The sequence below is a fragment of the Homalodisca vitripennis genome, chromosome 2, assembly GCF_021130785.1.
Source record: "Homalodisca vitripennis isolate AUS2020 chromosome 2, UT_GWSS_2.1, whole genome shotgun sequence".
NCBI classification, from domain to species: Eukaryota; Metazoa; Arthropoda; class Insecta; order Hemiptera; family Cicadellidae; genus Homalodisca; species Homalodisca vitripennis.
The window spans coordinates 204,024,755-204,038,543 of record NC_060208.1 but is presented as its reverse complement, the minus strand read 5'-3'; the positions used below and the strand labels follow the sequence as shown (position 1 = coordinate 204,038,543).

Sequence of the window (13,789 nt, the reverse complement as noted above, 5' to 3'; positions counted from 1 at the left end):
TTTCGTGCAACCTCAGTAATGGTGCACACCCAGCTTGCATAGTGATTAGTCACAGATAATACCTCCCCCACATACAGTTTCACTGTTGCGTGTTTCGTGCTTTAACCTCAGTAATGGTGCACACCCAGCTTGCATAGTGATTAGTCACAGATAATACCTCCCCCACATACAGTTTCAGAGTTGCGTGTTTCGTGTTTCGTGTAAGCTCAGTAATGGTGCACACCCAGCTTGCATAGTGATTAGTCACATATAATACCTCCCCCACATACAGTTTCACAGTTGCGTGTTTCGTGCTGTAACGTCAGTAATGGTGCACACCCAGCTTGCATAGTGATTAGTCACATATAATACCTCCCCCACATACAGTTTCACTGTTGCGTGTTTCGTGCTGTAACCTCAGTAATGGTGCACACCCAGCTTGCATAGTGATTAGTCACATATAATACCTCCCCACATACAGTTTCAGAGTTGCGTGTTTCGTGCTGTAACGTCAGTAATGGTGCACACCCAGCTTGCATAGTGATTAGTCACAGATAATACCTCCCCCACATACTGTTTCAGAGTTGCGTGTTTCGTGCTGTAACGTCAGTAATGGTGCACACCCAGCTTGCATAGTGATTAGTCACATATAATACCTCCCCACATACAGTTTCACTGTTGCGTGTTTCGTGCTGTAACGTCAGTAATGGTGCACACCCAGCTTGCATAGTGATTAGTCACAGATAATACCTCCCCCACATACAGTTTCACTGTTGCGTGTTTCGTGCTTTAACCTCAGTAATGGTGCACACCCAGCTTGCATAGTGATTAGTCACATATAATACCTCCCCACATACAGTTTCACTGTTGCGTGTTTTTTGCTGTAACGTCAGTAATGGTGCACACCCAGCTTGCATAGTGATTAGTCACAGATAATACCTCCCCACATACAGTTTCACTGTTGCGTGTTTTTTTTGCTGTAACGTCAGGAATGGTGCACACCCAGCTTGCATAGTGATTAGTCACAGATAATACCTCCCCCATGCAGTTTCACTGTTGCGTGTTTCGTGCTGTAACGCCGGTAATGGTGCACACCCAGCTTGCATAATGATTAGTCATAGGATAATACGTCCATATCTTTCTGGATATAAAAACCGAAGTAATCTCACTTAATAAAAAATTGCATGTCTGTTTTTGAGTAATATTTTAGTTGTTAATAAACAGTATTTTTCAAATTAATTGATTATATTTATTCTTTGCTGTGTATTTTGTGTTGTTCCTGCATGCCTCTGCTGTTAGTAATTTTGTTCACCTTTTATTTTATGATATAATGATACTGTTATGATTAGGTGATTTAACAATTACAATTCAAACCACGGTTGTAAAATAGTATTATAATAATATTGTTTTGTGCTATTATAATGTTTTAGTTCAAATATTATTCAAAAGTATACAATTAATGATGAGATTTCAACTTTTTTTAATTTATGCATTGTAAAGTTTATAATATAAAAGTGTGTTTTAAATTCAATCATTGAAGTTCGAGAATATTCAATTGTTAGATGTTTTAATTTGTGTCTGTATATTTTGGAATATGGAAGAAATAATGAACACGCATTGGAAATTCACTAAAAATAATTTGGACGCAATCAATTACCCTAGGTGTTTTTGGACTTAAATTCATCACTAAAACAAATTTATTTTATTTTAATAATCTAACAAAAAATGAGTAATTACATGGATAAAATGATAAGAACCACTAGAAATAAATTAATGGCAATGAATCCACAATATCATTATTTAAAATTCAACCTTCATACAGTTTTTAAGTTTATAAATCTTCACCTGTCGTTTTAAAACTTGTTAAATTGTTCTAACATTTCCTAAATAGCTGTAGGTTAACACAATAATTCGTATCTGTAATGTAAAAATTTTCAAATTGAGTAGTTTTAACCCTATAATGTGTTGTGAATAAAACAGTTATACTTAAAACTGTGCAGTGGAAAACATTGTAACCTGAGCTTCAAGATCTTTATTGGCCATTAAAAACATTTTCAGTTACAATAGGCTTCGTCATGAAAAAACATTTCACATAAAAACTAATTTACTTACTACTAATTTAGTTACATTAACCAGATGTATTTTGTAACAGATCAAACGTGTTGCACTTCATGTACTCGTCAACAGAATAAAAAGCTTTTGTCTTAAGCCAAGTTGAAATCCTTAATTTAAACTTATTAATCGGTAGTTCTCTTATAGCTAATGGTAGTTTATTGAATAATCTAGTTTGTTGGGAATTGTAACTATTATAAGTCCGAGTTAGTCTTACTTGAGGAACTACAAGATTATATCGAAACCTAGTGTTGTAATCATGTACTAACTCATGATAGAAGATAAAGGTGTTGATATTTTCTCTAACAAACACTAAATTCTGATATATATAAATACAAGCAAGAGTCATTATTTTAAAATTACAAAAAGACTGTCTGCAGGACTCTTGATTAAAAAGATCTGCAATTAACCTGATTGCCTTTTTTTGCCACAAGAAAACTTTTTTGGAGGCACCAGAGTTGCCCCATAGACGGGTACCATAACAAAGGTGTATATGAAAACAGTCCAAAGTAGGTCATTAACAATGCTTCAAAATTAACACAGTACTTAAGTTTACGTAGGAGAAAGATTACTCTAGAAAGTTTTTTACAGATACCTTCCACATGTGGCCTCCAGCTAAGTTTACAGTCAAGTACAATCCCCAAGAGCTTAACAGGTTTAATGTAGTTATCGTCTAAATTTAAATTATTATTGTATGTAAAAATTATGTTTTGAGTCTTATTTTCATTTATAATAAGGTTGTTGGCTGAATACCAATCTTTAGCTTGTTGAAGAGCATTAATTAATTGTACATTAAGTTGCCACACATCCACATTAGAACAAAGAAGAGTTGTATCGTCTGCATAAAGTACAGACATAGATGAAACATTAACATGAAAATCATTTATAAAAACTAAAAACAAAAAAGGATCAAGTACAGAGCCTTGGGAAACACCTGCTACCACCTTCTGATACTGTGACGAAACATTGTTTACAGTTACCATTTGCATTCTATTTGTTAGGTAACTTTGAATCAACTTTAATTCTTTGTGTCTTACACCATAAAAATTAAGTTTTTAAAAAAGAATAGTAACAACATCAAAAGCCTTTGTTAGGTCTATAAGGGTAGAACCAATTACTTGTTTGTTTTCTAGACCACTAAGAATTCTAAGCTGTTCTAAACAGTGAGCTTTACGTTATATGATGTTTATTTACGTAACTATCATAAATAAACGTGACATAAATCATGTTTGGCTTAAAAAACATCACCTGAATAAAACCAAAAATGACGTGGACGTACTGACGAAAAAAGTTTAATAATTTGTCATCTATATAATGAGACAAATAATTGCTTGAATAGTTCCAACACAAGTCTACAGTAAGTCGCATTTGATGAATTTGCCAACCAAGACTGTCACGTCAAATCATGCTGATGGTTTAATAGGAATCATGAATAATTAATGAATTGGTAATTTAATGGATATCTTAGAGACAAGAGAAATGTTTTTATGCAATTAATGAAAAAGTGGTTTCTATCATAATAACAAATGGAGTTGTTGTCCTTGAAACTTTTAATTTACAAGTTAAATAACTCGTCCAGAATTTTAAAATAATTTTTGTATCACTGCTAAGTGTGATATAAAAGACGACTGTAACTAAGGCTTTGAAGAAGAAAGGCTTTATCGAATGCGTTTTATTTCGTTGAAGAGTTCATGACAAATTGCTGAGAATAATAAAACTATTTTGTTAACTGTGTTGCCGAAAGGAATGAAATTTTAGTGTTGACGATTGTAAAAAAAAAAAATTTAATGTAACATGAGTCGAAATGGATGTTTTAAACTTAATGGAAATATGTACAATATGTATTAATATAAGTTATATTACTGAAGTATGCAATACAATTGTAAAAAATTGTGTACTGTAATAAAGAAATTTTGAAGTTTTTTTTGAAAGATTTAAAAAAATATATTTAACAACCTCAATTTAATGGTTTAAGATTTATATTCAGTGCCACCTGAAGAAACTGCAGTACTGAAACAGTCTGCTATAAAGATACACTTCATAGATCATATAGCCAAATATAAACTATTTGTTTTTTTATTATTGAGTTATACCGTTTTTTACAGCACATATTTTGTAATTTATATGGAGCTAATACTTTATAAATTAAACAACTTTTCGGAAATACTTGGTTTATTCCGAAATTCAAGTTCACCCAAAAGTTTACAAAGTTTACAAACTTTTTGATTCAATTTTATTCAAAAATCCACTCAATCAATCAAATCTAATTAAGAGTCTGATCAAAAGGTACTGAAATTAAAATTAAACTAAAAATGTATACTTCTCCAAAAATGGTTTAAATTAACAAAACAAAATAAAAGTTCTCTTCTCAAAATACTCAAAATTAATATAACACAAAACTTGATATTTACTTTATCACCAAAATTTAATTCACAAAACTTCAAAAATTTGAATTAAATTTTCAGAGTCTGAAAGATGGGAAACTTTAGAAATTTTTAATACAGTATTATAAAATAAAAAGATATTAACTATACGCTGGTACGGGACTTACTACTTTGAAGATTACGGAGCAGATCGTATCTTAAAACGCACTAAAAATTTTAAATACTTCAAATTGACTTTACCCACGAAAAATAAATTACTCTAAATCCCAACTATTGGGTTAGAGAAAGAACTTCAGCTACTAACTCGACGACCGCTACACGTACTCCTCAATCGCCAAGACTAGACTGACCGCTCCTCCAGCGAGCCGGGAGGAACGCATCACCCGATACGTCACTGACCGATCAGCTGATTGCCGGTCCAACTGAACAAACAATGTCCCCGCACCGCGTCTAGTTAATAAGAGCCTACTTCCTATTACCTACCGCGATTCAGCATAAATGAATTTTGAACTATGGTACATATTTTCCCTAGCCCGAAGCTGCAATCACTGTAGGAACCTAAACCTTTAAACACTCATCCCGGACTAAGTACAATAATATCCCTCCACATGCACACTTTTAAATAACAATTCTTTTGTACTTATCACTACGTGGAGGCTGTGATGTGTAGTCCGAGGGTGATGTGGTAGGAGTGTCCGACGTCCAGTGTGGCTCCCCAGGTAGCCATCGCAGAGGGATGTGGTAGGTGAGGAGTCGAGGCAGGTAGCTTCTCCAATGATTGTGCGGCCCGGTGCAGTGCGGCGGCCTCGTTGATCTTCGTGGTTGGCTGGCTCTGGTTCGCTAATAGCACTGCTACCTGCTTCCTCCAATCTAATAACAATTTCAGCCAGCGAGGCATTGAGCTCTTGGAGGACATTCCTTTTTACAAAATATTCCCTCCGTATAATTGTATGGCTGTCAGTCTTTCACGGTGTTCTTATTTGTACGCCTGCGCCAGTGTCACGAATGTAAACCATTACCAGATGTTGTTAATTACAATACAATCAATTTATAGGGATTACAATGGCACAATAATCAATTGTTTACACACAATAAACCTCATTTAGTGATAAAAAAACAATATTACCCTGTCCTTCTACATTTGAAGGAACAGGGAAGAAATATCACTATCAATACAACTCATTGTATACCAAAAAATATTACCCTGTCCTTCTCTATTGGAAGGAACAGGGGACAACAACACCACAACATTACCAAAATTACCCTGTCCTTCTACATTTGAAGGAACAGGGAAGAAATATATCTCATGATATATCACAATACATCAGAATACATCTGTGTATTTACTTTTATACACCATTAATGCCATTCATTGTCCCCTGAAAATTACATGGTTTTACAACAACACTCCTATCACACACTTACACTGGCATTTTATATTATGACTTCTCATCTTAGCCATACAACTGCTGAAATAAAAAACGTCGTCACATCACCCTTTTATATTCCAATATTTTATTTGTATAATAATAATAAACTACTGGACTCTCATACTTAACTTGTTTTGTGTTTTGGGCCAAATTTAATACATAAGTATATAATCAATTCTTGAAGTTAATTTAGAAATAAATTATATTGTCATTTTATTGTTTTTAGACCCATCTTCAATTCCTTTTCAACAATATAATTGTCCTGAAAATAAAAACATACTGACCTTTGCCCCGGGCTAATGTTTATTGAGTTCTCAAATTTCACATTTCGAATTTAAATTTAGATTTAGAAATTGTACCTTATTATTTGTTAATACATTATGCACCTTAAAAAAAAAAAGAAAACAAGCTATCTTTATTTTAAAACAAAAAACACATTTTTACCAGGATCAATATTTCCTTGTTATTTCCGATGAGCATTTCACATGAAAATATTCAATCATATTGCCCGGTCCCTATCTTTACTGCCGTGTCATAAACTCTTTCACTTATCGGGCCCACTTAGTTTTCACTTATCAGAGTCACTTCGCTTTCACTTATCGGGTTCACTTGTAATTAAAACTTTACGATACGGACTCTTCTGAACAAATACTTTTACAAGGGGCCGAGTTATTCCAGCTTGATTACATCCGACCTTTTTACAATTTACACAGGACGCTCTCAACAATATTCCCTATCTCCTGCCCTCATTGTTCTTGAACCTTCCATAACCATAATTATTTTATAACCCCCTTTCAGATTACAAGCCCTGTCCCTAATATTAAATTTCAAAGTGGACCTTCACATTTTTCTAAGATTCTGGACGGTGTCGCTTTCAGAAGCATTTCCACCCCTAAAATTTATTTCAAATATTAATTCCTTTTTGAGCAACAGATCCACATGCGCTAGCTCCATTTTTTATTTTAAAATAATTTTCTTAAAATAAATCAATATTCCAAACTCACAATATTATTCTAAGTCCTAAGTCTTACTCACTACACAAAATTATGCAGGTTTATACACAATGTTCAAGTTCATACAAGTCTTATACAAGTTACAACACACTTTCATGAATTATACAAGTTTATATACCAGTTTTACAAGTTCTTTCCTGTAAATAACCTGTTGTACAAAGTTTTATGCTCAAAAAGAAATAGCAGAGTTGCGCAATTTATATACCGTTTTTACAGCACATATTTTGTAATTTATATATTATCCGCCAAGACTAGACTGACCGCTCCTCCAGCGAGCCGGGAGGAACTCATCACCCGATACGTCACTGACCGATCAGCTAGATTGCCGGTCCAACTGAACAAACAAAGTCCCCGCACCGCGCAATAAGAGCCTACTTCCTACCGCGATTCAGCATAAATGAATTTGAACTATGGTACAGAGTATTGACAAAATTGATCTACTGTATTATTTTGTCCAAATGTCATAGATATGAAAAAAAAGGATGACTGAAGTATCAGTCAGATGAGAATCTCCATGAGATGAAAATTATTAATAAATGTATGTTGTGATAAATGCTCTGAACTTAACTCAACCTCTGGTTGCAGCAGACCCAGTGATACGTCGGCGCGAGGACGTAGCAACGGCAGGCTGGTTCATCGGGATGATGCTAGCCATCGCGTTCCTGCTGCTTGTGCTGATCCTGGTGTGCATCGTAAAGCGCAATCGCGGCGGCAAGTACGCGGTGCACGAACGCGAGGCAGCACATGGCAGACACGACTACCCAGATGAGAGTGGTTTCCACGAATACTCTCAGCCGTAAGTTGTTTTGTGATTCTAATGGTCTATGACTAATCATTGTGTTAAGGTGGAGTGTTTAGTTTTGAAAATCAAAGGTAAATTTTGTCTGTTAACACGTTCACGACAATGTGTATCCCATTGGGTACATACCTGCCTGGTACACGTTGCTATGCATTTCCTCATTACGTTTTTATTGTTTGCCTGTATTGGTGGTTTGTTATATGTGATCCCACGCTTAAATAAATACATAAATAAATACCTTAGACTATCGTGTACCCTGTTGGGCGCATAATTGCGTAATTTTTAAGGTAAATTAACTTTTTAGGTACCCCAGGGTACACTGAGAAACATTGAAAAACATATTGAAAAAAATTTGTTTGTACAAAATTGTGAAGACTACATACATATCTTGTTATACTTAGATGTTTAACGTAAAACAAAACTATTACGGTGTTTTGCAACTATTACTACAAAATTCGATGGCAAATAAAAAAGTCTAAATAAGCTGTTGTTGTGAACGTGTTAAGTAGTACAGTTTTAAAATAGTTCAAATATTTTTACTATCTAAAAAGTTAATAACTTAACTTATATAAACCTCAAATTGGTTGCAGCGTATAAGTTTGAAAAAATGGAGAAAATTATTTAACAAATTAAATGTGTTTCTTTTATCATATGTCCTGTCTTGCTTTTCTTTGAAACATCTGATCTCTACCAGAATTTAAGTGCAGTTTGGTATATTATTTTACTATAACCTAACTTATTGTTGAAAATTTATATAATATTTTGTACTAGTTTTAAAATGGTGGCACTTTTGAAATTTCTACTGTAAATTCGACAAAATCAATCTAAGGACAAAATATTATTAAAAAACAAAAACTAGTTTGTAACAATACGTTTAGTACTTCATTTGTTAAAAATATGAGTTAAACAAATGTATAGGTTTTAAAGGTTTCTGTTTATTTATAAACAGTTATAATTCAAATTTCTGCATCCTCAATGCTTGTTTCTATCCAATTGTCAGCCTCAACTTTCTAAGCTTAGTCCTTAGCAAGTGAGATTTGCTCTCTTCGCAGCCCATACTCTTAAAAATGTGCTGATATGCTGTTACCTCTGTATAAATCACTTTTTTTCTGTTGAATTTGGAGTATCCTGCTAGGTGCCTTTGATCCTTCCATGCACTATATCTCCAAAAATGATTTCTTTTTTTTTATTCATTGCACCATGTTGCACAACATAACATAACTGGAGAAATAATGATGGTACGACAAAATCTTCCTCCACCAAACAAGTAAACTGAAGTGAATTTAAGTACTGGGGTGAGGCCATAAGAAAGCTAATAATTTCATATAGGTCTTTGCTCTTTATGTTTCAAAAAGAGGTTACTGTCATTGTGTGTATGCTATGAGAATCTGTCTATCAATACTCAGACAGCTTTATAAGCGTCGGGTTGGGCCTTGTATGTTTTAACTTTAAATTTTATGGGACTGTTATTAAGTTGTATTCTCTCTCAGATGAACAATGTTACTGTTTCTTGGGCTCCAGGCCATGAAAGGGATCATGGAAAATAAAAGGGCACTAAATGTAATATAACAACAACCTTTCTCTGGAATACCTACCTAGGTGTATGGTTTTTAGATCTATTTCAAACTGAATTAATACTCTAACACACAGTAGATGGAAAATGTTGCTGGGCTTAAGGAGTAATAAGGTTTTTGTTCATTCAATTCTCATAGAATTGTATCTGATCTGCCTCTATGTTTTTTGATTGTTTTGGATAGTGAACATAAACAAAGGGCATGGATATCTGAGGTAACATCAGTTTAAAGTGGGTATTTTTAGAACAATGCCTTTTTTGCTATTCTGTGTTAGTTGAGGATCTTTGGTGGTGTTTCTCCTCAGAAAAAATTGTTTTTATCATTATGCGGAACTGTTGAAACTGTGAACGACTAGATTTTATTTCACACTTCCGTTGGCCTTAAATGCGTAAGTGTGTAGGAATAAGTCAGAACTTAAAAGTAGAAGATTATGTAAATCAAATACAGAACTAATTTGTTGTGTGACGTGTGATAAATCAAATACAGAACTAATTTGTTGCGTGACGTGTGATTCAGATTAGACAACAAGTCACACGGGAGAGGCTCCATGAGCAGTGACCCCAAGGCAGCTCCAGAGAGTGACACAGACTCCATGGCAGAGTACGGGGAGGGTGACACAGGTCAGTGCTTACTTCTCTACAACTCGTTGTTAGTGATCAGTTGTGATGTTCACTATTTTAGTCATTCTTTGTGTATGAAATTTTTTATCATGCTTTACTTTAGTTCCCACTGCAGTATTATAATTAACATCTTTTTTTCTTAAAGTTAGTGATCGGGTTCTATTTTTTCAGTTACATTTTACAGAAAACTGTTATTAATATATTTCTCTTTCACAATTTGACATTTCATAGTAACGGTTAAAAAATATGTACGTCTTCTAACATGCAAATTTTTCATTATAAACTGTTTTTTTTCTAAATTTAATGTATAAAATCTATTTATGCCACTTAGCATAATGTGAAATCAAACTTAATAACATGTTTTGTCCACAAATTTTAAAGCAGTTTGGTAATTTTTAGGAGGAAAAATGAAAATAAATTTTGTTTTTGTGTGGAATACAATTTATTAAATTAAAATTACACTTATTGATGTTGTTGTAGAAGATAAAGTAGTAATGTTTAAGTACATTTGATCTACAACTTTATTTATGACGAACCGGGTTTAATTTGCACAGAGGCATGACTTGCATAAGTAATCACATCTTGCTTACGTAGCAAATGTTTTAAAATTTTGATAAACTTAATTTATATGGATGTTTTAAATCTTTTGTTGTTATATTAGTGTACAAGGTTCTGTAGAATAGAAAAGTTTATTTTTTTAGTCTTTTTGACACAGCCTGTAGAAGTAATGCATGTTCTATTTATGTCATATACACGGTTTTTATCTTCCTTGTTTAGTTTTCATGGCATACTTATTTGTTCAGATTTTTTTAAGCAATTTAACATGTTCAACCCGGGTATAGATGAAAGTTGTTACACCTCTAGTATAAAATTTATTTTTCACTTAGTTATACTCACTTATACAGGGTGTCCTGTAACTCTGGACAAAGGTATACCACGTTGTTGCTCAGGTCAAGACAAACATTCCACCATATGAACATAGATCTCAGATGCTTAGATTCCCATCTGTCTGTCTGTGTTTTTTTATTAAAAAACTGGTATCGCAAAAACCAGTAAATTAAATTATACAAAATTTGGCCTAAAACGATTATAATAACAAGGTCAGTTACTGAAAAAATATCATGAAATTATCTTTATTATTTTCAAAATGGCGACGGCCATAAGAACTTTTAAACTTTTAATATCTTAAAAACCAGTGGTTTTTCTCAAGATCTTCAATAATAACAGTTTTTAGAGGATTTTATCACAAATCTAATGACACCAAAAATATCTAAATCGAATAATAAACAACTGATTTATAGCAGATTTACAGTGACAAGGCCCACATTGAGAGCTGCTGTTTATTCAGTTTTTGTATTGTTGGCTATTTGCTGAGAAATCAATGTGGGCCATGTCTTGTCACCATAAATCTACCCTAAATCAGGTATTTATTGTTTGATTTTAATAACTTTTGTCATTAGATTTTTGATAAAATCCTCTAAAAACTGTTATTTATGTAATTCTTGAGAAAAACTGCTGGTTTTTAAGATATTCAAAGTTGTAATGGACGCCATTTTGAATAAAGATAATTTCATGATAACTTTTTCGGTAATTGGCTTTGTTATCATAAACATTTCCAAATTTGGTATAATTAAACTTATTAGATTTTAAGGTATTAATATTTTTTTTCTATAAACACATACAGACAGACTGATGGGAAACTAAGCATCGGAGACCCATGTTCTTATGGTGAAATATGTTTGTCTTGACCTGAGCAATAACGTGGTATACTTTTGTCCAGAGAGTTACTGGACACTCTGTATTATATCTAAATATAATGGTTTTTATTAATACAACAGATTTTATTATATGAAATATATAACATGACGCCGCCAAGGTGTCATCGGTACTAACGGCGGAGACCCTTGCCTCAGCTGACACCTAGCAGCTAGCACTGTAATTAAACTTCTGATTATCTATCAATTATTAATAATATAATAAATAGTGCTATTTTTCTATGATTATAATTCATCACAGAATATTGAATGATGTCAACTAATGTTATATTATTGACTGAAACACACTGTATGGCAAATTCGGCCTAATGTGGACCGAAGTTCAGCCTGGTTTAAAACAACCAGTTATCGGTAAAACAGAAGTTGGTGTTTACTGTCACATAAATAACATTACACATTTATTTCTTTAAATAATACATGTGAGAATGTCAGAGGCATTTTTTGATTCTTATATTTCTAAATAATCGTCTTTCTTACCAATAATAAGAGACATTATTAAAAAGTAAAAAATTCAGAGGGTTAAAAAATTCATAACTGCAAAAGCGTTGGGGATTGTTACTAGTGGTGTATCATGCCCATGACACCACCTTGAGCCATGAACATGTTAAGGAATTGCCATAATTTTTAGCACTCCATTTGTATTCTTTTATTTATTTATTGTATTGTACTTAAAGTTGTACCAATTTGTCACACAGTGCTATTATTTCATTAAACTGTTGTGTTTCCTATTTTTTCAACCTTTTTATTTTTTGGACGATACCTCACAATTTATTGAATACTTGCATTATATTTTTAAATCGAGTTAAATGCTTTCCAGTTTAAGTCAGTCATGAACCTTTTGTTGTTTAAGTGAAAATTAAATATTTGAGGTGTCGTTCAATTCTGTTTAGTTGACTTGGTCGTTCTGTTGTTGTTGGTGTACTCAGTTTGCTTTTGTTTGCATGCTTTATAGAAGGTATGAACGAGGACGGCTCTTTCATTGGCCTTTATGGCAAGCAGAAAAAACAAGGCGAAACATCGTCCGGAGGATTTGCAACTCTCGTATAAGCAAGGTAGAGTCTAATGTAGAACCTAATTTATTTTACAGGGATGTTTGATTAGATAGTATTATTAACGTAAAACGGTTCAAAAATTGAATTGTAAATTTTTAAGAATAAAATAGTATATTAACTGTGAACAGAATGTAATTAATTTGGTGGACAGTGTTAGTAACAATCAATTTCTGCATTTAAACTAAATTATTGAATTTAAGGAGAAAGTAGTTTCATGGTCAAATTTCAATGGTTTACTTAACCAAAACAGAAATTAGCAGACCTCTCTTTTGACAAACAGAGAAGAAAGTAGTGGTGAATCCATGGGCAGAGAATGGCTGACAATAAATGATTTCAGGAGTCCCCCAGGGCTCAATACTGGGTTCTCTTCTGTTCCTCATTTACTGAAATGATCTGCCTAATTTAACATCCAAGATGTAGGTCCTGATGTATGCAGATGATACCTCCATTGTAGCTTCCAGCCCTAATAAGGTTCATCTGCCACAGACGGTGACTGAAACCCTTAACCAAATGAAATACTTGGTGCGATGAAAATGGTCTGAAACTGAATCCTTCAAAAATACAATTTAACAATTTTCATTTAAATTACAGTACAATCCCTCAATCTGATTCATCATATTTACATCCTTATTTCAACTCTTTAGTTTCTATCAAATTCCTTGAAATTGACTCTACTCTTTATTGGCATCATCAGGTAAATTCTTTATTCCCTCGCCTCAGTGAAACTTATTTCTCAGTCATGAGACAGTTTTACTTTGCATACGTCCACTCACTCATCTCTTATGACCTCATATTTTGGGGAAATTCCACGGAACCACTGAAGCTCTTCAAAATACAGAAGAGAGTCATTAGACTTCTTTGTGGTTTGAGACCAAGGGAAACGTGTAAACAACACTTCAAAAATCTTAAATCCTTCCACTTCTTCATTGCTTATCCTCCACTGTCTTGTATTGGTCAAATCACACTCCCATAGATTTTTTTTAAGCAATCGCTATCACATTTATTCAACCAGAAATTCTAACATCTTGCAGAACTTCATCGACAGAACCAA

General features: G+C 33.3%; 1 protein-coding gene across 5 annotated transcripts in view; it reads left to right on the top strand.

Annotated features, from left to right (window-relative positions):
- LOC124355296 (neuroglian) overlaps positions 1-13,789 on the top strand; it is a 79,483-nt gene that overhangs the window by 61,727 nt on the left and 3,967 nt on the right. For 2 of the 5 annotated variants that reach the window (XM_046806372.1, XM_046806369.1), the window contains exons 22-24: positions 7,507-7,714; positions 9,808-9,911; positions 12,639-12,738. In XM_046806372.1, coding sequence (XP_046662328.1) covers positions 7,507-7,714; positions 9,808-9,911; positions 12,639-12,733 — 407 coding nt within the window. In that variant the 3' untranslated portion in view covers positions 12,734-12,738. Of the gene's footprint in view, positions 1-7,503; positions 7,715-9,807; positions 9,912-12,638; positions 12,739-13,789 lie in introns of all 5 variants that reach the window. The other 3 variants (XM_046806371.1, XM_046806368.1, XM_046806373.1) reach the window with 2 other exon arrangements.